Raw genomic sequence first — 22,653 nt, forward strand, 5'->3', positions numbered from 1 at the left:
TTGTTGATCTGTTCTGATTTTGATTTAAGTCAACTAACAGTAACATGTGTATGTATTATTGTTAGCAGCCATGATCTCCTATTTTGTCTCATTAACCAGTACATCAAAAAGTCAATATGAGTTAGTAAATTTAAAAAAAACAAAAACACTTACACTATAGTCCATATTTTTGTGTTGTTAATCGGTTGTGACAGTTATGATTTTGATTCACAACAACTAACAGTAACATGTGTATGTATTATAGTTAGCAGCCATGATCGCCTATTTTGTCTCATTAACCAGTACATCAAAGAGTGGGTACGAGTTAGTAAATTTTAAAAAGTCTATCACTATAGTTGATATTAAGGTGTTGTTAATCAGTTGTGACAGTTATGATTTTGATTCATGACAACAAACAGTAACATGTATGTATTATAGTTAGCAGCCATGATCGCCTATTTTTTCTCATTAATCAGTACATCAAATAGTGGAAACAAGATAATAAATTTAACAAAAACACTTACACTATAGTTGATATTAAGGTGTTGTTAATTGGTTGTGACAGTTATGATTTTGATTCACAACAACTAACAGTAACATGTGTATGTATTATAGTTAGCAGCCATGATCCCCTAATGTATTTCATTAAACAGTACATCAAAAAGTGGGTACAGGCATGTATATTGAGATAAATCTTGAAATAGAACAAACATTTATCCTTGTTGAAACTATTATGTTAAATGAATTAAATGTAGCTATTGTCCACTGATTTACCACATATACTCACTTATAAGTCAAGTCAAACTGCAAACAGCAAAGATCCTGATCTGCATTAGCATAGTGCACATGCAGACCAGGGTATATGTTTGTTGTACTGATTACTCTTAACAAACTCCACAGACCTAGATCTGCCGGCACATTATGTGGCAGCAGATCTGGCTCAGTGCAGTAGGCAGTTGGACTCGTCTTACAATCCAGTGTATATGGTAGTAGTCAGGTCTTAATAGATAAACATGTAAACTTTAAAAACGAGAGCAATAGAAAAGAAAAAAGGAATGACAACTTGTTGGTCATGTTTATTTTATAATCTTCACATGTTACCATGATCATATTCATAATTCTGATTATATATTACTAGTTGCTTGTGATATTTAACCTTCCCATATCAGTGTACAGCACATACGCCAAAGGAGTCTTATCACTGCTGTTGCTTATTACTGACCAACATACATGTATTTTTACTCTTGATACCAAATAATACATTTTCATGTCAAAATCATAATTAGTTTGTTTTCATTTCTTCTTTAAAACAATGATGAAATCTGAATGAGTTTATTGGCTAGATTTCCACACTCAGTATAGTGGAGGGTATTGGGAGATTGCTAACATGGCAGTTCTGTTGAAACATTATGCCTCTGATACATGTATGGCAGTGTTTTTTTTATTGATGCAACAACTAGGCAAGTAATGTACATTTTTCATTCATTATTCTACAAGAAAGATTGAAAAATTAGTCATTATTTACTTAATGAGTACCACATTATCTTAGCTGCTAATTTCATTGCTTTGGTATCTGTTTTAGTTCTATTTTTTATATGGAGGACTCCAAACAAAGTAATTTTATTGTCATTTAAGATGGCAAACATTCCCAGAACATATTGAACATAAAATAACCAGCTTGAAAAGTGTAAAAACAAAATTAATTCTGAAAGATTTCAAATATTGATTTGCCTTTTTCTTGATCATTGACGATGAAGAAATTTTACTGTGCAAAAACTAGCTGAACTTTTACATGCATAAAGGTTGAGCACTGGGAATATCATCACCATTTTGTATTATTAACTGTCACCATTAAAGCTGTTTTCTGTGACACATTTGAATGAATGTGGTATTAATCCATTCCACAGGTTAATCATCTAAACCTCAAGAAGTATGTTGCCATGCTGAATTCAGCCGACTTTCATGATGACCTTGACCTTGTGACAGAGATACACACACCACAAGGTAAGAGGACAGCAGCAGACATTTTAGAACATTTCTGTAAGACACCTGGTTTGCTTATTTTTAGTGAATTCTGCCTAATAAACCCTTCTCCCTTATAAGTACCCTGCACCCATTTGTCAAATTTTGTAGTTAGTAAGCATACATTCCAGTCCAAAACATTAATTTACAATTTTATGATTACAGTGCAAAATAGGTTTTGCTTATTGATTTCTTCAGGGTTTGGCAACTTTTTAAGTAGTGTCTTTGGATCATGTATATGGCAAAGGAGGCAGCTTTAACTTGATTGTGTATTGCAACTGTAAATACTTTTTTCGGAGGTAACAGTCCTAGGTCACATGTAGTTAGTGTCAATCCAGATCTTTCAAGAGGAATATACTCAAAACACAGTTCTGATCATGTACTTGCTGTCAGGTACTATAACATGCAGAGATACCGCCTATTAAGGATTGTGGAGAATTAATATGAATATTTTTTTTTATATTCTGCATTTCAATTTGTATTGATGAAATTCCTGAAAATCTAAATTTTGGGGCATAAAATTGTGAACACATTTTCTATGTAGACACAGTTAGGGACTCACGTATTTCAACATCAGTTGGATAGACTGATACACATAATGTAATTTCTCTGAAAAACAGTATGTACATCACAAAAATCTAGTCGATTAGCCTGTAATTAGGTGAAAAATGGTGGTGGAGATGAAGAGCATAATAAAGATGCAGATAATTAATGAGGACTGATGTTTATGGTTATTGTTTTGAATAAAAATGTTGAAGAAATTCAAGATTCTGGAATTGGAGGATGGATTCACCATTTATTATTGTTAGATCTGTTGTTTTTGCATGTGTACCAGTATGTATAGACTCATAAGAAGATGCAGTATGTTTGTATGGGTGTTTGTTTTTAATGAATATGTTAACCATTTCAGATAGTCTGACTTGATCCGCAAAATTGACTCTGAGATTTCTGATAAAATTGTTTATGGTTGGCATCTTTTTATCGGGATGATCAGAGTCACAGAGTGCCAACATGTAATGAACACATTGCATAATATCAGGGCCAGAACAAGGTATGTGTGAGGAGTATGCTTGCTTAGGGAGCCATTTTCAGATGGGCATCAAATAGGAGGAGAGAAGAGGTCCAAAAATCTGACATGGGAGATAAACTGAAACAAAACCTTTGTTTCTTCTTCTTATGAAAATCTTTTTATTTGGTCATAACTTTCATCAGTTTCTTATTTCTTAGCAAATATTTTGATAATGGTGGTGGGGGGGGGTCCAAATGTTTGTTTGCTTAGGGTGCAATTGAATATCTGGATTCTAATGGAATCTAGCACAGAAAATTCTAGAGGTATGAAATGAATGAAGTGACATTGACCCATAAATGTACATGCTGAAATGTATTGCCCTGTGGCAGCTCTGCATAACATTCAGAGAAGTCATTTAACTGAAAGAAATGTTGAATGTTTATCCTGCTGGCTATACCAGTTGGGGGTTAGGTGGGCACAAAATGGCAGGCTTCATTGATGCAGTTACCAACGTCAGTTGATTGTTTATTAAACAAGAAATACTTCAAAAAGTGATTGCATAATAAACAAGATATATGTGAATCACAGTGGTTGCATATTAAACAAGAAATGTGTCAATCACAGTGATTGCATATTAAACAAGAAATGTGTCAATCACAGTGATTGCATATTAAACAAGAAATGTGTCAATCACAGTGATTGTATAAAAAGTATGTCAATCACAATGATTGCATATTAAACAAGAAATGTGTCAATCGCAGTGATTGTATATTAAAGAAGAAATGTGTCAGTCACAATGATTGCATATTAAACAAGAAATGTGTCAATCGCAGTGATTGCATATTAAAGAAGAAATGTGTCAGTCACAATGATTGCATATTAAACAAGAAATGTGTCAATCACATTGATTTCATATTATACAAGAAACATGCCAAACATGGTGATCTCATATTTAACAAGAAGTATGTTAATCACTGTGATGTCATATTACACCAGTCAAAGGATTGCATAATAAACAAGAAACATGTCAAACACAGTGATTTCATATTAAACAAGAAGTATGTTAATCACTATTTCATAATAAATGAGAAATACATCAATCACAGTGATTTCATATTAAACTAGAAACATGCCAAACATGGTGATTTAATATTAAACAAGAAGTATGTTAAACACTATTATTTCATACTAAACAAGAAATAAATCAGTCTCAGTGGTTGCATATTAAATATGAAATACTTCAGACATTTATTATTTAGTTAATATTTAATATTTTATCTTAGTACCATTCATTAGAAATAAGTATAGGAAAATTAGCAACTGAATAACATGAATAGTGTACTGATCAAATGACCAATTACAGTAATTAATCTGAAAAAAACATCAGGATAGTTTTAACACAATTACATTTCAGCATGTACATTTATGTGTCAGAGTCACTTCATTCATTTCATACCTCTAGAATTTTCTGTGCTAGATTCCATTAAAATCCAGATATTCAATTCCACAGCAGTTACAAATTAAAATTGCAGTTAGGTTTCTTAGAAAGATTGCTATCAAAACATAAAGCTCTTGGTTATTAAAAGTTAAGTAATAAAAAGCCGTTGACAGCAAGATGGGCTTTTTCGAGTATATAAACAATTACATTTTTTACTCTCTTAGCTCTCACAGACTGTTTTCACCAAGTTCAAAGAGCTGGAAACTTGAAATAAAATCTCCTACCACTGTGGATCTGCCTAATTGCCTTTAGAGTCATCAGTTTTTTTGACTGGATCCTAATACTTTATCAACTATGTACATGACTGGCACCCCTTGGTATGAACAGAAAATGGTAGCTCTCTTTGAGGATTTTAAGGCATATTGCAAGGAATGGCTGCTGATCTATTTAACGGAAAACAGCATCATACCACTATGCCAGCTACATGCATGGAACATTCAGATAAATCTTTCACATTCTCCAAGAAAGCACTCAAATCCTGCTGTCATGACTGATCAGTTAAATGAATGGGAGGACATTGGAGACGTACTATCACATAAGGTCTCAGTCAACCTGAAAATATCCACCCCTTGGTTTGTAATACCACTTTAGTCATTACACAATGTATTTTGGCCCTATTGCTTCAGATGAACACAGCAAAATGTATATGAAATGTCATGAATTCTAATTGTACCTAGATTATATTATGGTCATTAAAAATAATAAAAAAATATCTAACTTCCACTAGACCAAACAATCTGTAATTTTTGTTTTTGTGAAATTTCACCAAGAAATTGAGTTATTTTTTAACAGTTCTATTAAATGTTAAGGAAAGTACATGCACAAATGTCTTGACACTGTAGTGTGAACGTATTAAGACCATACTGAGTTGTAATCACTGATGTTATTATAAGCAAGTTACCTTAATTTTTTACCACTACATTTTGAAGGGGCAGTTCTATGTGTATGTGAATATTTTGTGATTGGTCATTTATTGGGTGAAGTTTTAGAAACTAAAAGAGAAGAAAAAAAATTGTGAGTTACGCCATGACTGTGTTATATCTGAATTCATGTTTATAGCAATGTGTGTTATAACTGGGTTTTCCTCTGTGCACATGTGTTCCTTACCATTTTATTATTTTTACAAATGGGGCATATAATTACTTTAAATAAATGAAACCAAATGAAGATCGTAAATGGAAAAGACTTTTGCACTCTTTTCATAGTGTTGGGAAGTTTTAGTCCTTGTGGAGTTGTTTTATTTTTGATTTTCTTTGGTTGGTTTTTTAGTTTACGTACACTAATTCTAATGCCTTTATCTAACAGTAATGAGCAATTGTAAAATGTCTGAAATCTTAATTCTATTTTTTGCATTACAAACAATAAACATAGTATATGTATATAATGGTCATTAGAGATGCATGGTTTTACCCGTATATAGTTTTACCGGTACTTTGTTTGTTTTCCATCAGCAAAGGATATCCAGAAATTCTATTTTATTATGAATTGAATGATATTAAAGTCATCTTTTCATCATTTGTGATAAATAATTTTGAGAATTATTATTATTTTTACAAAACAATTGAATTTGTCACAGATTAATTTTAAATATATAAATACATGTACATGTATAATTAAATTTATGATTCTTTAACGAAATGTTTGACACATTTCACATATTTCAGTGTGGTGGCCAAATGGGATGTTGTGAAAGATATTCTGGATATTTTACAATTTATAGATTAATTTTGGCTTTTTTTTTAAAAAAAGTAATATTTTTTGGTTATCTATTAGTGTATGTTACTATTCTGAGCACACGTGTTCCTTTGATTTTCAGGATAGCAGGTGTTCTTTGTTTGAATTTACACAATTTCTGAAGTCCAGTAAATATTTTCTCATTTGTTGAGTGAGTGTGTTTATGTTTAGTGGCCCTCACTGATAAATATCTTGTCCCTGCCTATTAAATCAACAGTGTATCTAGTACATTGTAGGCTTTAAAGTCCACACTTTTCTATTTTTTATCAACATGTACTCTAATGTCAGCATGATGTCTTTCACAGTGTGTCAGCTGTAGTGGAAGCTTAATCATCCCACTATAGTTACAGTTTTTAAATCACAACTTATTCAACAATTAACATATACATAGAAAATTCATCTGCTATAAGGAACTGACCATTTAATTTTGAGCTCTTTATTTTCCATAATCTCTTAATAATTACAAAAAAATTTACAAACAATATAATGGATATAATATGGTATTATGTTCCTATAAATTAGCGCAAGATATCTTTTCAGCTGTTGACAGATGGACATTAAAAACAGTGACAGGCCGCTGCCAATAACATTAAATTGTTAGTCCCTAATATAATTGTGGTATACCATGGTACATATTGCATCATGTTCAGAAATACTGCAGTATACCATTATACAGAATTTTTCACATTATCCAACTCTAGTGCAGCTGCATTATGGGTTTTAGATGAAATATTAATTGTTCTTCTAAAATGTAATGCTATTGTAGTTGAACCAAATTCCTGACTATGGAATGATTTGCTTGTGATAATTAGCATGTGTCGTATCCAAATACCATTAAACCCTTTGCAATTGTGAAAATAAGCAACGCTTAGTCAGTGAGTTTGCTCTGTTGTTGTTCTGAATGCTGAAAGCATTAGACACATGACTATACAGTCTTATGTCAGTTTATCCTTTTGATTTGACAGTATTCTCAATGTCCTTGGCATTAGACATAAAACCAGTAGTCTAGTTTCAATTTATTCTTTTGACATGACAATGTTCTCAATGCCCTTTGCATTAGACATAAGACCAAGCAGTCTAGTGCAGTTTATTCTTTTGACATGACAGTGTTCTAAATGTCCATGGCATTAGACATAATACCAAGCAGTCTAGTATCAGTTTATTCTTTTGACATGGCAATGTTCTCAATGCCTATGGCATTAAACATAAGACCAAGCAGTCTAGTGTCAGTTTATTCTTTTGACATGACAGTGTTCTCAGTACCCATGGCAGTATACATAATGCAAAGCAGTCTAGTGTCAGTTTATTCTTTTGACATGACAGTGTTTGTTCTTAGTGTGCATGGCATTAGACATAAGACCAAGCAGTCAAATTCAGTTTATTGTTTTGACATGACAGTGTTCTCAATGCCCATGGCATTAGACATAAGGCAAAGCAATCTAGTGTCAGTTTTTTCTTTTGACATGACAGTGTTCTCAATGCACATGGCATTAGACATAAGACTAAGCAGTCTAGTGTCAGTTTATTCTTTTGACATGACAGTGTTCTCAATGCCCGTGACATTAGATGTAAGACCAAGCAGTCTAGTGTCATTATCAACATTTATATGTTCATATGTGTGAATATTGTATGCTGAGGATGGTTGGACTTTAGAAAATAAAATTTTACTTTGTTATTGTCTATTACATTTTTTTGGGTCAGATTTTTGTTAAGAAATGGATCTTAGTTTGTTACAAGCAGATTCATAAGTTGTCCAGGCACAGACTAACAAGTGGTGTATCTAACATTACACACTAACAAAAGTAATTTTTCAAGGTAGAAATAGATCTCTATAAAACTATACTGATGATTGTATATTGTACAATCATCAGTGCAGCTGAAGTTTTGGGTTGGAAGGGACCTAAAACAACAGCAATGTACCGCCTGTATTAACAAATAAAATAAGTGCTGTAGACTCTTATTATGTCAAATGCAGTTGGTATATTATTCTTTAAGCAGCAATCTGTCTTGACAAAACAACAGCAAACTATTTGGATCAAACAATTTCACTTTGTTGTTCATTTATAAGGTGGACACATCTGCAAACACCATGTACTCACATATGCCATTTTATAATGATACAGCAGATCTGTGTCAGTATTACATGTATTCATTTTAGGTAAAAGGTCAAAAGTCAGCGTCACTAAAGTAAATTATAAAAATGGTTTCCACAGAATAACTCACTTTCTCCACCATATTTGTTAACAAACTTGTGGATAGCTTGTACTTGGGTAAAGTAAGAATCTTTTTGATTTGGGGCTTAAAAGGTCAATTTCACTGTAACTAACAGAAAAAAATGGTTTCTGCACAATAACTCAAGTTCTTCACCACCTACAGTTGCCAAACTTTGTGGGTGAGTTGCATTTGCCCCTAGATTTTGGGTCAAAAGTCCAAGGTTAAGGTCAGTGTGACTGAAAGATCAAAATTTTCTTACACAAAATAACGGACTGCTCCAGTGGCCTAAGTAGTTTGAGCAGCTGCCTTGGATGTGGGAGGTTGTGGGTTCAAACCCCAGCCGAGTTATACCTAAGTCTTATAAAAATGATACTAGCTGCTGCCTCGCTTGGCACTCAGCATTAAGAGGTTAGTGTTAGGACTGGTTGGCCTGGTGTCAGGGTAATGTGACTGGGTGGACATCATGCTACATGTCTGTGGCATGATGCCCCAGTGTTATACATCACTATAAACTGCCACACTTCAGACATTGTAGCAATGTGACTGAAAAATTGTTACCATTTCATTAAAAATTCAAATCACACACACACACACAGACCACAAAATAGCATTAGTTTTACATCACATATGAGAACCACAATTTGTAGATGGCTTGCACTGTTGATGTTATTGTCAAAAGTTCATTGTTACTGTGAATGGAAGAAGTAAAATGGTTTCAAACAAAACATTAGTTCTATATACATGTACATACCTGGACCAACCCATTTGGATGGCTTGCACTTTGGGTAAGGAAGAATCCTTTAGATTTTGGGATAAAATGGTCAAACATTATGGTGATTGGACTAAAAGAACATAAATGGATTAAACAAAACAAATTCTGGTTAGTGACCATCTTCCTTCACTAATGTTTGTGGATGACTTACACTTTGGGTAAAAAAGAAGCCTTTTGATTTTGGGATCAAAATGTCAAGGTTAAGTCACTGATTAATAAAAGAAAAATTGTTTTTCTGTAATAACTATAATTTTAATCCATATCCCTTGATCAGGTTTGTGGAGGGGGTATATTCTTAAGGTATGGAAAATGGCTTGATTTTGGAGTAAAAGGTAAGGATCATTTGTGGCTCAAAGAAAAATTGGTTGTGCAGAATAACATTTGTTTGAAAGCATGTTCCTTGACCAAATATTTGGGGAGGGCATACACTGAGGTTAATAAAAAAATCATTACATTCTTGGGTCTACAAATTAGAGGTCAGAGCCATGGTAAGTCTAATAAGATAATGGTTTCTGCATATTAAGTTTAGTTACGTTACGTTCATATACCTTGACATAAAGTCTAGGGCATTGAGACCTATTTGTCAATCTTCAATCATGCCCTCAGCATCAGCATTTCAGTACCCTACCAGTGCTGACATACATGAATGTTAATCACAAGGCAGGCATATAATATGCCATTCACAAGACTTTTGTTCATCTCTTGTCACCAGTCTTGGACTGTATGGTGCATTTTCTGGTAAATATAAGTCACAAAGAAAAACTAGGTCACTGCGACCAATTTCCAAGGTTTATTCATTATTTCTTAAAATTCTTGCCAAACTCTTATTGAAATAAAATTTCACCTGTTGCCACCAAATTTGCATTTGGTATGTATCTTGGGATAAAGGGGTGTCTCACATTGGTTTGCAAGGTTACTATATTGGTTTGCCATACTATCAAGGTATTATAACACGGATTCAGAGATACTGCTTTATGCCACAGAAATGGATGTATCTTTTAAGTAGCCACTATTCACAATGAGTTCTTATTTTTGACAGGAGTGTAAAAAATAGTTATTGCTTTTAGTCATTTAAAATAAAAAGTTTCTGCTATTTAAAAAAAATTGATTTCTTCCAATCCAAATTATTGTGTTTAATTGTTAAAACTCCAAAGGTTACCTGTAGTATTCTTTGCCACCAGTGATTAAAGTAATGAACATTTTATAAGAATCATTAAGTTGTTCTTTCATGTAGAAGGACATACACTATGCCACATTAACATGACTTTTTGTTCTGAAAAATGCTGTTCAAAAAGTATATATTTTGTTTAAAAAGTGCTTCACCAAAATATTTTACCTGGTTTTTATGCTTATTTATGAATGCATATTTCAGGAGATGTTCAGACCAGAGCCCCACATCTGGATGCTGCTTACTTCAACCCTGACCAGAAGATTATGCCTACAAGCAGATTCTTTACACCCAGGTCTTTCTGTGCATTGACTATCCCAATACTAACTTCCAGTTGGTTTCCAGTGTTATTAGTATCAGCAATTTTATGATGCTCTGCATCTGTCTCTGTTTGTAACCCTGTCATTCCTCGTTACAAACTTTGATAACTGCAGATGGCAGACAACTGAAAAATTGCAGATTGTCATGGTTCGTAAGCATAATGACATTATCTACAGTATCCATGCATGCACTCATGTGTGATAAGCCTGTCTCACATGCCTTCTCACATGGGCAAATTGTATCATACACATATAGGAAGAGATAGAGACACAAGGATCACTTTTTCAATAGTGGCAGCATAAACCACTTGAGGTACACAAATGAAATTCAGTTGGCATATTGGTATTTGTATGTAAATGACCTGATTAGGTTTTCAGGTTATTGGAAAAACAATTGTCCAGATTGCAAAGCAAGTCACTGCATCAACACTGATTTTAGGGTTTGTGTTTAGGTCATTTTCTCAGACATACTTTGCTGGTACAATCACATAATTTGTAATTTAGATGTGCAGTGTGGATTACTACACATTTCAGTAAAAATTAGATATTTGTGGTCAATTTTTAAAGGTCAGGTGATTTGTGTGAACATTTACATTTAGCTCTTTTTCTCATTCACTGTTGAATCAGAAGTCACATAACTTGGCATGTAATTATGGCATAAAGATTACTGCAGCCATCAGCATAAACTACTATACTATGACTTACAGTTCATGGATCACTGATCTTCGCTTCCCTAACATTTAGCTTAGCTTTTTAGGTTGCAGTTTATGTTTAATTCATTTTCACAAACACTGTTGCTGATAGGGTCACATAATCTAGCATTTAGATGTATCATGTGGCATACTGCATCTTTCATTGAAAGCAAGGTCCCTGACTATATTTCACAGGACAGTTGATTTATGTTTCCTCAGTGTTTAGCTTTTTTTAAGACACCATTTCCAAATGTTGTCAGATAACATGGTATGTGATTGTCTTTAGGGGTACTGCAGTCATTGGAGAAATATAGGTCACACTGATCTCTATTTAAAGATTTACAATATGACCATACAGCCATTGGCAGCAGTTTTGTTGTATATTTGACACATTTTTACATGTCTGACATGAGGCAGAGCATACAGTGTTATTATGTTGGCTATCTATCTCTCTCTCTCTGTCTACCACCAATTTCATTTCTGCAACTCAAGTTGTCCACCATCTTCAGTTACCAAACTTTGTGGATGGTTTACACTTGCATTAAGGAAAAACTGGATTAATTGTGGGTTTAAAAGATTTAAGTTCATAGTTAGTTACTTAAAGAAGAAAGGTCATTTCTGCATAATAATTTGAGTTCTCTACCTTCTACAGTTACCAAATTTTGTGGATGACATGTATATAGGCTAAAGTAACCTATTGATTGGGAGGTCAAAAAGTCAAAGGTCAGGGTCACTGTGACTGAAAAAAGAAAAACTGTTTCTCCATAATAACATTAGTTTCATATCTCAGATGTGGATCAAACTGTGTGGATGGCTTGTCCTTGATATGAGGAAAAAGTCTTTCATTTATGGAGTCAAAGGTTAAAGGTCACTGTGACTGAACGAAGACAAATGGTCTTTGTGTAAGTTTAGTTCTAGACTGTGTACCATAAACAAAGTTTGTTGAGGGCTTGCACTAAAAATATGAAAGAGGACTGTTGAGTTTGGGATCAAAAGATGAAAGGTCAGTTTAATTGAGGCTTAGAGAAAAATGGGTTTTGCAGAATGACTTGTTCTAGAGTAAGTTCCCCTTGATCAGAATTTGTAAATGGCTTGCATTTAGGGTAATAAAGAAACCTATAGATTCTGGGATCTTGAGGTGAGAGGTCATGGCTATGGTACATCTGGTAAGAAAATAATGTTTTCTGCACAATAAATTTAGTTTAAAAACATGTACCCTGACAAAAGGTCCAGGTCATTGAGATCCATTGGTCAATAATCTTTATAGTCAGCCATGCCTTTGAAATGCCTACATTTAAGATTTGTAAACATTGGGCAGGTTTATAATGTGCGTTTTACTATTCTCTTGGTGATATTGGTGGTAAATCATTTGACTAGTGGTGCCTAAATCCAAATGTTTCTATAATAATTTCCATCTTTACCAAAAGATTCTAAACATTGTTTTTTATTTAGGCTAGAAAAAGCTTAGTGGAGCTTGACTAAGACATTATTTGATTACATTTTTATAGAACAGTAATAGAACTGGTTTAAAGGTTTCGTATGCCCTGTACTTAATTTAGAATTTTTTTACTCCAGGGGAAGGAAGTTTCCGTGGAAACCAGTCAGTGATGAGGTTTATTTTGACAAGCTAGAAATCCCACTGCCTATCCCTCACCCAGCATTCATTGCAGTCTCCATATACAACAGGTAGGGTTGCTAGTGGAATTACGGTATTCCCCATTTTTTAATTTGAAGAGTTTGACTCCATATTTATGGTGAGGCATATTACATGTTATCCATGTCTGTCACTAGATCAAGTTCATGTTTAACCATTTTGCAACAAATTCAAGAGAATTATGGCCCTTTTTTGACTTAGAACATGGCCTTTTTATTGCAGTGGCCCTTATTTAGAACTTGGCCTTTCTGTTGCATTATAATTTCAGATCTGCTCAGTAACTTTTATCAGATTCAATGAATTCAAATCAGATTTATTATGAAGCCTTACATTACAAAGACCTACATCAAGTTCATTACTCAGATTTTCCAACAGAATTTGATGAAGTGATGGTCCCTGTTTAACTGAGAATTTTTATATGAATTTTGACCTTCTATTACATTATAATTTTGTATCCACAGAGTAACATTTGAAGGTCTTAGTGAATTTAAACCAAATCTGAGAATGAGATTTTAAATTAAAAGACATAGGTAAGTTAAATGTTCACAATTCTCCAACTAAATTTAAGGGAGTTATTTCCCCTGTTTGACAGAATTATGTTCTTTAATTGCAATTGAATTTCTGCTTCAAAAAAATTTGAAGTACTTCATGGATTCAAACTAAATTTGGTATGAGGATCTTACATCAAGAAAAAGTAGGTGAGGCTTTATTTTTACAATTTTCCAACAAAATGCTACTGAATTATAGCTCCAGTTTGACAGAAATTTGCTCTTCATTTGCATCAGAATTTTTGTTTCTGCTCAATTCATGGACTTTGATCACTGAAACCAAATTGAGGAGTATGAGGCTTTAAAATAAGATCTAAATCAGGTTGAATTTTCACTTTTTTCTGATGTAATTGTTCAGAGTTATTGCCCCAGGTTTTTTTACTTAAATTTTCCCTTCACTTGTCATATTGGTTGAGCGATCCATGTGATATGACATATTTCTAGTTTTTATAATATAAATATGTAAATTATGAAGTATCAGCTGTTTCCACAATGTTTTTGTTTGTTTTCTTTGTTTGGATCCCCTCCCATTAACTTTGCTCTTTATACTGCAGGTGGTTTTTGTTTAATGAGTATATTTGAGCTAGAGAGACGAATTAAGTACATACTGATTTTTTTTAATGGGGAGGAACAATTCTTCATAAAACTGATATTTAGGGCTTTCTCCTTTATCTTCACCCCAGTAAGCAATTAACATGATTAACTGAAATCAGTGGGGGTTCTGATCATACATTTGAATCTCCCAAGTTGGGGGTATGTGGGGTGGTTGGCTCCAGAGATTTGGGTTGACTCCCAGAAATCGCCTGTATACACAAGATAATTAATGAATTTTCTTATTCCATTTTGTTTTACATCTTACTTTCACTGTGGCAAATTTATAAAAATACTGCATGTGATCACATGACAGAACTGGCTTGAGCAAGACTATTAGCTGCTAATTTCAGACAGTATAGAGCAATAAACACTCCTTTGATTCTGTCAGCATATTCAGTTGTCTTCAGTGTTTGAAGTTTATTGGCAGGGATTATACTATGTGATTAGAAGTAATGCCAAAAGGATTAAAGGGAGTAATTGATTTTGATTGGATTACTAAAGAGCTCAATCAGCATAAAACAGGTACAGTTTGGCTTTGGTGTTTAAAGTTTGTCAAAATGTCTTAGTGTATACTATCTCCACATGCTAGAATGCTAAAATCTAAGCAACCAAAATATCACATGAAATTCAGTGATGGGTTGAAACAGTGATTTCATTGGATGGAATCAAGTTCAAAGGATATGAATAAATATTCTGTCATTCCTATGAAACTGATTTAAAAATGTGCTATGGTAGCAAGAATCTCATTGCACATAATGCTGCATAATAAAGATTATTAAACGCAAGGACACCATTACTGAAATCCATGTTTGCAAAATCAGCAGCAATAACCTCCCATTTACTGCTGATTATTTTTCAGATTTAGTCTAATGTTCCCTGACTCAAGAATCACACAAAGGTTCAAAGTGTCGAAGATTGTGAATTACACTAATGCTATTGTAAATTATTATAAGGGATGGATGTATATCACATGTGTGCTATCCTAATACACACTTTACCAGTTATATCAGGAATGCTTTATACTTGAAAATTAAATATGTGTAAATTACTTCAGATAGCTTTTACTTACATCCTGATATTACTTCATGACTATATTTACACATTATGACTTTATTAAAAAATTACATTGAGATGAATAACGTGAGCACAGTCTTAGAAGTTGAAATAATATCTGAAGTAAAACTGTATAATCCATTAAAAAACAAAATAATTAAATCCACATATTCAACAGCAGGAGAAATGTAACAAGATTCTAATTCATCAGATGTTATTGTTGATGCCACTGGTTCATTTATTCTTCCTGGATCAGGGTATAAGGTTCCATGGAGTACCTGATGTCACTGGTTCATTTATTCTTCCTGCATCAGGTGTAAGGCACTATGGTGTACCTAATGTCACTGGTTTATTTATTCCTCCTGGATCAGGGTGTAAGGTTCAATGTGGTACCTGATGTCACTGGTTAATTTATTCATCCAGGCTGAGGGTGTAAGGTTCTATGGGGTACCTGAAGTCATGTGAGATACCTGATGTCACTGATTCATTTATTCGTCCTGGATCAGAGTGTAAGTTTCCAGTAGGTACCTGGGTAGATTTTCAGTAAATGTTAGTGTTCCCATTGTCAAATGTCTATCAGCATAGAGAGTTCAATCAGGTTGTTTTTGAAATTCCACCACTTCATCTTTGGGGACAGAAATATTAAACTTAGAGTAGTCCTGGGATTCTGTTCTCTCATTGCTTGCCATATGTGTCAGGGCAGTTTGAAGTGCAAATCATTCCTGTCCTTGCTTAACCCATTTGATGTAAACAAGTAGTGCCACTTGATATACTGGTATCGGAGGGAGGACAAGGCATTATATATTAGGTCCTCAGCCAGTTACTGTATGTATCTCTGGAGCAGATGGATTGTCTGGTAGTAGGTGTTATTGCAGGATACAGAGCCCCCCCCCCCCATGTGTGGTGATGAATGGAGAGGAATAACAGAAAAAGAAGAGAGGGTAGAAGATGAACAGGAAATTGCACTTCCTTCAGAAGAAAGAAAAATAATGGGATAAGATAAAATAGTTTAGGAGCAGATGCTTCCTCCAGGAATTAGAGCCTCCTCTAAGGAGTGGTGATGGCTGTACTGGAATTCCATAAGAAGAAGAAGAAAGATGAGAAGAACAGGAAGTTTCATTTCCTTCAGAAGAAGAAAATGCAACAGGTTTAGAGGAATGTGTCTGGGAGCAAGTGCTCCCACCAAAACAGGAGATCATTGAGCTGAAGTAATGCCTTCAGTTGTAATGTCAGAAGTAAGAATCCTGCATCAACATGGTGCTTGTTGGCCCTTGTCTCTGCTTATAGCATTGCAGTGTCATTACAGTCATATTAATATTGCAATTGATTTTGACAGAATTTCCTGTCCTGTACTTTTTCCAGACTTTTTTTACTGACTGCAATTAGTTCTGTAATGCTTTTTGATCATCAGTTTAATTTTTTTCACTTTGAGGATATTGACAGTAGATGTGTTGAGTTTGTCTGTATGCTTTTGAAAAAATAATTGATGCTACCACATAAAGTGCACAGCCCTAAAACTGATTGTCAGATTAGACTTACTTTTTTAGTCATTGGCCAGTATTCTCTGATCTTCAAGTTCCCATACAGAATAGCATCTAACCAGTAAAGCAGTCCATGAACAATAACTCCTCTCAACATTGCAGACCAGTATTCCATCTCACATGTTTCATTTTGACGATGTATTCTCAGATTGGTCAGTATCAGGGGACCCCCATAAGTAAATAATTATTTTGTAAAATGATTCATTTGTATGCTGTTTGCATATATTCAAACTTTAAGATAAGTTAACTTAAGTTAACAAGAAAGGGCCGTTTTCCAATCTTTAAGTGTTAATCTTTGAAGTCACCCTAGCACATCCAAAATGGCAGAATTGTCGGTTGATGAATCTGAATTGTCTGGGAAGGAAATAATTGAAAATACAGAAATTCTGGTCATGTAAATATACACAAAGAAGAAATGGAACATTTGCAATAAGAATGTGGATGGAAATTGTTGACAGTAGTGATGACAATGAGTACTTCAAAGGCTTTGAACTTGTAGATGTGTAGTATACCTGAATTTCATCAGTGGTCTAAATCTCAGTTGGATTGTAATGTTCTCACATTTTCCAAATGCATAGGCCCAGCACAAGTATTTCTGGATCATGAACACCTCTTGAATATTTTAAGATATTTTATAGTTATTGCATAATTTAAAAATAGCACGATTTTTAAACATGAATGCACACCAAAAGAAAGAGACTGACCCAAAACAACACAAAGGTGCTTGAACTTTTGTCATGTTAGCTGAAATACAGGCTTTTTATAGCATTTATATATTGATATAAGTTATGATTTTTGAAAGAGCATTAACTATATTAGTCAAAAAGTGACCAAAAACTCTTGCTTGTTGGATCCAGTTTGGGAGAAATTGTCATGTGATATACTTGTCAGGGTAAAATGCTAAGTGTATTTCAATGATGTTACTGGTAAATGGTTTGCCAGCCAAACTGCCCAAAGAACTACCTTGGACATTTGTTAAATTAATCTAGTGTAATCAGAGTCAAAGCACATGTTTTTATTCATATTTATTTTCATAAAGAAGACCATAAAACAATGTTTTTTTTAACACCTGTAAAAATACATGTATTTTTACCTACATGTGGCTTTTCGTGAATGTGACATACTGTTACATTTTTTCAAGGCATGATTTGTAACAGTATGACATTTGATCAAATACAGACACCGCATACTACTCTCTAAATGCTTCATGTACTATTTTTTATTGAATATCATGAAAATTGCCTTTAACTTACCTTTTGATTTACCTGTATGATAACCAGTGTGAGGCTAAACTTGTTTATGAGCATACTTATAAACATGAATTGTCTTCTTTACAATGTTTGTGTTTCAGTTAAATTCAATATAGTAAGCTAAAATAATGGGTTTTTTTAGATTTTGAAATTGCTTATTCATTATTCATTTGGTTGAACATGTTGAGAGCTCTTTCAGCACTGGACTCTAAAGGACTTTAATTTGCAGAATTTGAAATTGATTTTTAACTTCAACATCTCTACCAATAAGGATTACCTTATTTATGTACTTTCAATATTTTACTCACATTAGTGTCTTTTAAGACAATGTTTTTGTATGATTTAAGCATATTACTCTAAGCAATTTGGTTTTTATAAAGATGACAGGATAAGCATCAGTGATGATAAGGAACAAGCATATACACGCCATAGATCCTAAAATTGACATATTTGCCAGATGTGACTGACAAATGAAATAACATGACCATTAGCTAGCTTGGCATATTGGACATTGGACATAAGGTGCCCATAATTATTCCATACAATAGTTTGATCATTATATTTTCTCAGTTGTTTAAACACAGTATAGCCACAAAGTAGAATGAAAAAGAAGCAAGAAAGTTGTCACCATGACTTGCCACAACCTTATGATTGAGTGACATCACATCAGTCCCACACACCATGGACTTTTATCTCGTGTTAAAGTGTGGCAGCACATACAAGTCCATTAGAACAAAATTTGTCTACACTCTGTCCTAATTAAATAAGCAAAAAGATGTCAGCAGCAATAACTTCTACTGTAATCTGCCAACACTTTACAATCAGACTTGTCCAGAAATGCCCATTACTTAAATGCTGTATATTTTCAAGGTAGTAAGGCAGCTTGCTGACAGTTCATAAAAATGTTAAAAAACTGAGAGGCATAAAATACCTTTTTTTCCGGTGAAATTCTTTGGTATAGTTTTCTGAATGAATAAATCATTTTTATCAATAAATAGTTTGAAGAAAATCATTGAAGCAAAGAAGGATAATGCTACAAATGAAGCAACTGCAAACCCAGAACCAAAAATGACACAGTTTCTGGAACATGCTATAATTGCATATATAAATGTTTTCTTTTCTGTTACAACTTGTTATACCCCTTTTGAATATTTTTATTTTAAATTTCTAAAATACCTAGATGCCATGTTAATTTTCGGAGAAAATGTCTCCCAAGAGCTGTTACAATTTCGGGACTTCTGATGTATACCATTCCATTACGTTTCAGACTAAAATGATATGCCATATTGAACACACCATAACCTGTCTTCATCTTCTTCTTTGCAGAGAGAATGACCAAGAACCAATTGACTTTTCCAATGTGTACTGTCAGCAGCTGATCCGTGCTGCAAAGGAACTTCCATATGTGGATATCCGGGATATGGAGGAAGTCGATTTGGAGTCCAACACTCCAGATAATGGTATCGAACCTGTTACTGTTATCTCTCATCTAGCTGAACAAGAGCGGTCTTTTTCAGATGATATTGCTGCTGTCTCGCCTTCATCTCCCACACGGCAGACTGTGTACTTTGAGCACAGAATAAATGTCTATGTGGATGATGTTGATGATTCAGAGAATGAAGGAAGGATAGTGTACAAAGAACAAGAAGCAGACAACAGCTGCATTTTAAATATGGCATCTGAAGATGAGACAAGATGATTTTACTCTGCTTTGCTTCCATCTGAATATACCTGCTAAATCTTTCACTGCAGTAAACCTCCTTTATACGTCCAGCATCATTGTGTAGATTTAGTATGATATATCTGAAACACATCAAAATATTCAGACATTCAGCTTTCTTACAAAATATTTTATGAGAGTTTTGTAAATTCTGTGAGATTTGCATGGTCATAAAGAGAGAGAATGAGAAACAAAGAAGAAGAATCATGAAAAATACAACATCCTTTTCACAGGCTACAGAAATGTGAAATGTGGACACATATCTTCATTAAATCTTTGCTTTATAGATTTATGATAGAGAAATAAGAACATCATATATCAAGTACAACATGGTATATTATCTTAGGAGATTAAGGTTGCATTTAAAGGGGTTGGACTCCCCACGTACCAATTTCAAGAACTCCTAAAAAAATTTACAGTTATTACCAACAAGTTTTAACTCCAAATGTGGAACTGATGTATTTGTCCTTTCAGTGTGGCTTATATAATATAAAAGTGAAGAAATATGCCAAGATCATGCTTCTGTGTTTGAATGCACAGTATTTTCTGAATTCTTTTACAGCAATTGTCATCATTTGTTTTGCATTTTTTTGTCTTGATCTGTCAACAGCCATATTTAAATGTAGATGCAGCATTACCCATTTTCTTCAGTTTCCATTAGATCACTGTTAATATCATAGCCTGTCATAAATTCCTTGCCCTGTAGTATATATATTATTAAGTTCTTTGTTCTTGTGATGTCACTTATACAAATTAGCATTAAGTAATACAGCTTTTCTTAAATAATGGAACAGAAATTTATAATAATAACATATATAGAGGTTTTATGTATTGAAGATTAAACAATAAGTTTAAACAGAAGCCTCTATAATTGACCTTTAAACAATTTCTAAAAACTACTATACAGGATTCAACCAAATTGATGTATAACAGCTTAGCATAAAAACCCTCATAGTCTGTGCAAATGATGCTCAGCTGCCATCTGATATGGCTACCATTACTAAAAATAATAAAAATATAACAAACTTTTTCTCATAAACAGTTGAACAGAATTTGACCAAATATTAAAGAAAGTATGCTGGCATAAATGTCTTTCAGATTTATATAGATCATGATGATCCACCATCAGATATGGCTGCCATTACTAAAAATAGAAAAATATTAAAGGCATGACTTCTCAACACCACTCAACAGAATTTTATTAAATCTGAGAGATAGCACCATTACATGAATGGCAGGGTTCCATTGCTACTGGGAAATGAGGAAAAGGTCAGGAGAAAGGATAAGTTTGTTCCCACCAGGTAAATACTGATGGTGGCTTGAAATAAGATCATATGGCAGAACATAATTCCAGATACATTGCTAGTGATAGCCCTGTTTACTATAGTAAACATACTGCTCTAAAAAAAATTCTTAATTTTCTTTATTTTACATGCCTTAATTGACATACAATTAATCTAAAAGGTTAGTGGATCTATACTTTATTACTATTAGTATTACCATCCCTCCAAGTCAACAAAAATAACTATACTCGTTATGTGTCATGTACGATATTGCAGCTCTATTGTATCATAAATTATTCACCATACTTGATACTATATAGCTCTTAACCTAGTATCATTCTTTTTCATCTAATGTTCTTTTAAAACAGTTGTTTAAAAGATTAAACAAGGTTTCTGTCAATTTCAAAATGATCAAATTGACTGTAACTTTAAAGAAACATTATATTAGACAATGTTCATTTGTGTACATGGCAGATTTATTGATTCCTTTTTGTCCAACATTTACTGGTACCAAAATCAGGATAAAATCAGGTTGTTACCAAAAGGGAATTGTTATAAATCATATTTGTTACTTTAGTCACCTAAATTAGATTTTCACTATTTAACACAACAAAACATATTTTCTATACATTAATCTGGCATTTTGTGTTTACATAAAATTCATTTTAACTCATTAAACCCTGGAGATTTTTGTTATTTGTGCCTGAAATGGGAGTAGGATACACATTTTCTGGGCTGCTTCTGAATACATCCAAATAATCTGCATCCAAGAGATCTTCGTTTAGCCTGATGCCTAGTTCTGTTACAAATGTTGTTTTTCATTGGCTGTTTCGCTCATGCGTGTGCAGAAGCATAAAAGTTGGATTTTTTTATAGCTTATTGGACCCATCATTTTCATGTCCTGGCCACTTTTAACTCCAGATCCCCAACTTATCCTACTTTTTGCAAAGGTTCACTTGCCTATGTGCAGCCAGACTGATCTGCCTTTGATCTCAGGTCAAAAATCTAAAATCTGGACACAAAATCTGATTCCAACAACAGGCACATTTTTTGTGTTAAAAAATTGGGCTTCAAAAAATGTTTTTCCCTCATTATTTTGTAACACAAGTAGAAAGTCCAGATTATTTGGTATCATAGTAGAGCTAAATCTATATACTTTTCTGTAATACCACTCACTTAGGTGTATCTTAAATGTCCTTGACTCTGCAGAGCTCAGAAGTTGGGTACTAGCTCTTGATGCATAAACATGGTGCCAGGGGCGAAATAGTTAACAAGGGTTTTGGAAATTTCTCACAAATTGTCAAGGAATGGGTAATCTTGTAATTTATGTGAATATGATGCAAATATTGATGCACAAATGATCAAATGTGCAAAGAATATTCACCCATTAACTCATTAACCCTGGAGAGATTTGTCATTTTTGCCTGAAATGGGAGTAGGAAAATGCATATTGGGGCTATTTCTGAATACATCCAAATACATCTGCTGCCAAGAGATTTTTATTTAGCCTGCTGCCTAGTTGTGTTAGAAAGTTTGTTTTTCAGTCATTATTTTGCTCATGCATGTGCAAAAGGGTAAAGTTGGAGTTCTTTTCTTTTCTTG

At 33.6% G+C, this 22,653-nt stretch overlaps 1 protein-coding gene across 2 annotated transcripts in view; it reads left to right on the forward strand.

Moving 5' to 3' along the window:
• LOC149802990 (uncharacterized) overlaps window positions 1–22,653 on the forward strand; it is a 316,457-nt gene that overhangs the window by 285,889 nt on the left and 7,915 nt on the right. For both annotated transcript variants that reach the window (XM_089952526.1, XM_089952525.1), the window contains exons 30-33: window positions 1,887–1,983; window positions 10,601–10,691; window positions 12,984–13,094; window positions 19,375–19,508. In XM_089952526.1, coding sequence (XP_089808652.1) covers window positions 1,887–1,983; window positions 10,601–10,691; window positions 12,984–13,094; window positions 19,375–19,508 — 433 coding nt within the window. The remainder of the gene's footprint in view (window positions 1–1,886; window positions 1,984–10,600; window positions 10,692–12,983; window positions 13,095–19,374; window positions 19,509–22,653) is intronic.

This window comes from Sinohyriopsis cumingii, chromosome 3, assembly GCF_028554795.1.
Source record: "Sinohyriopsis cumingii isolate HCF-2022 chromosome 3, ASM2855479v2, whole genome shotgun sequence".
Lineage (NCBI taxonomy): Eukaryota > Metazoa > Mollusca > Bivalvia > Unionida > Unionidae > Sinohyriopsis > Sinohyriopsis cumingii.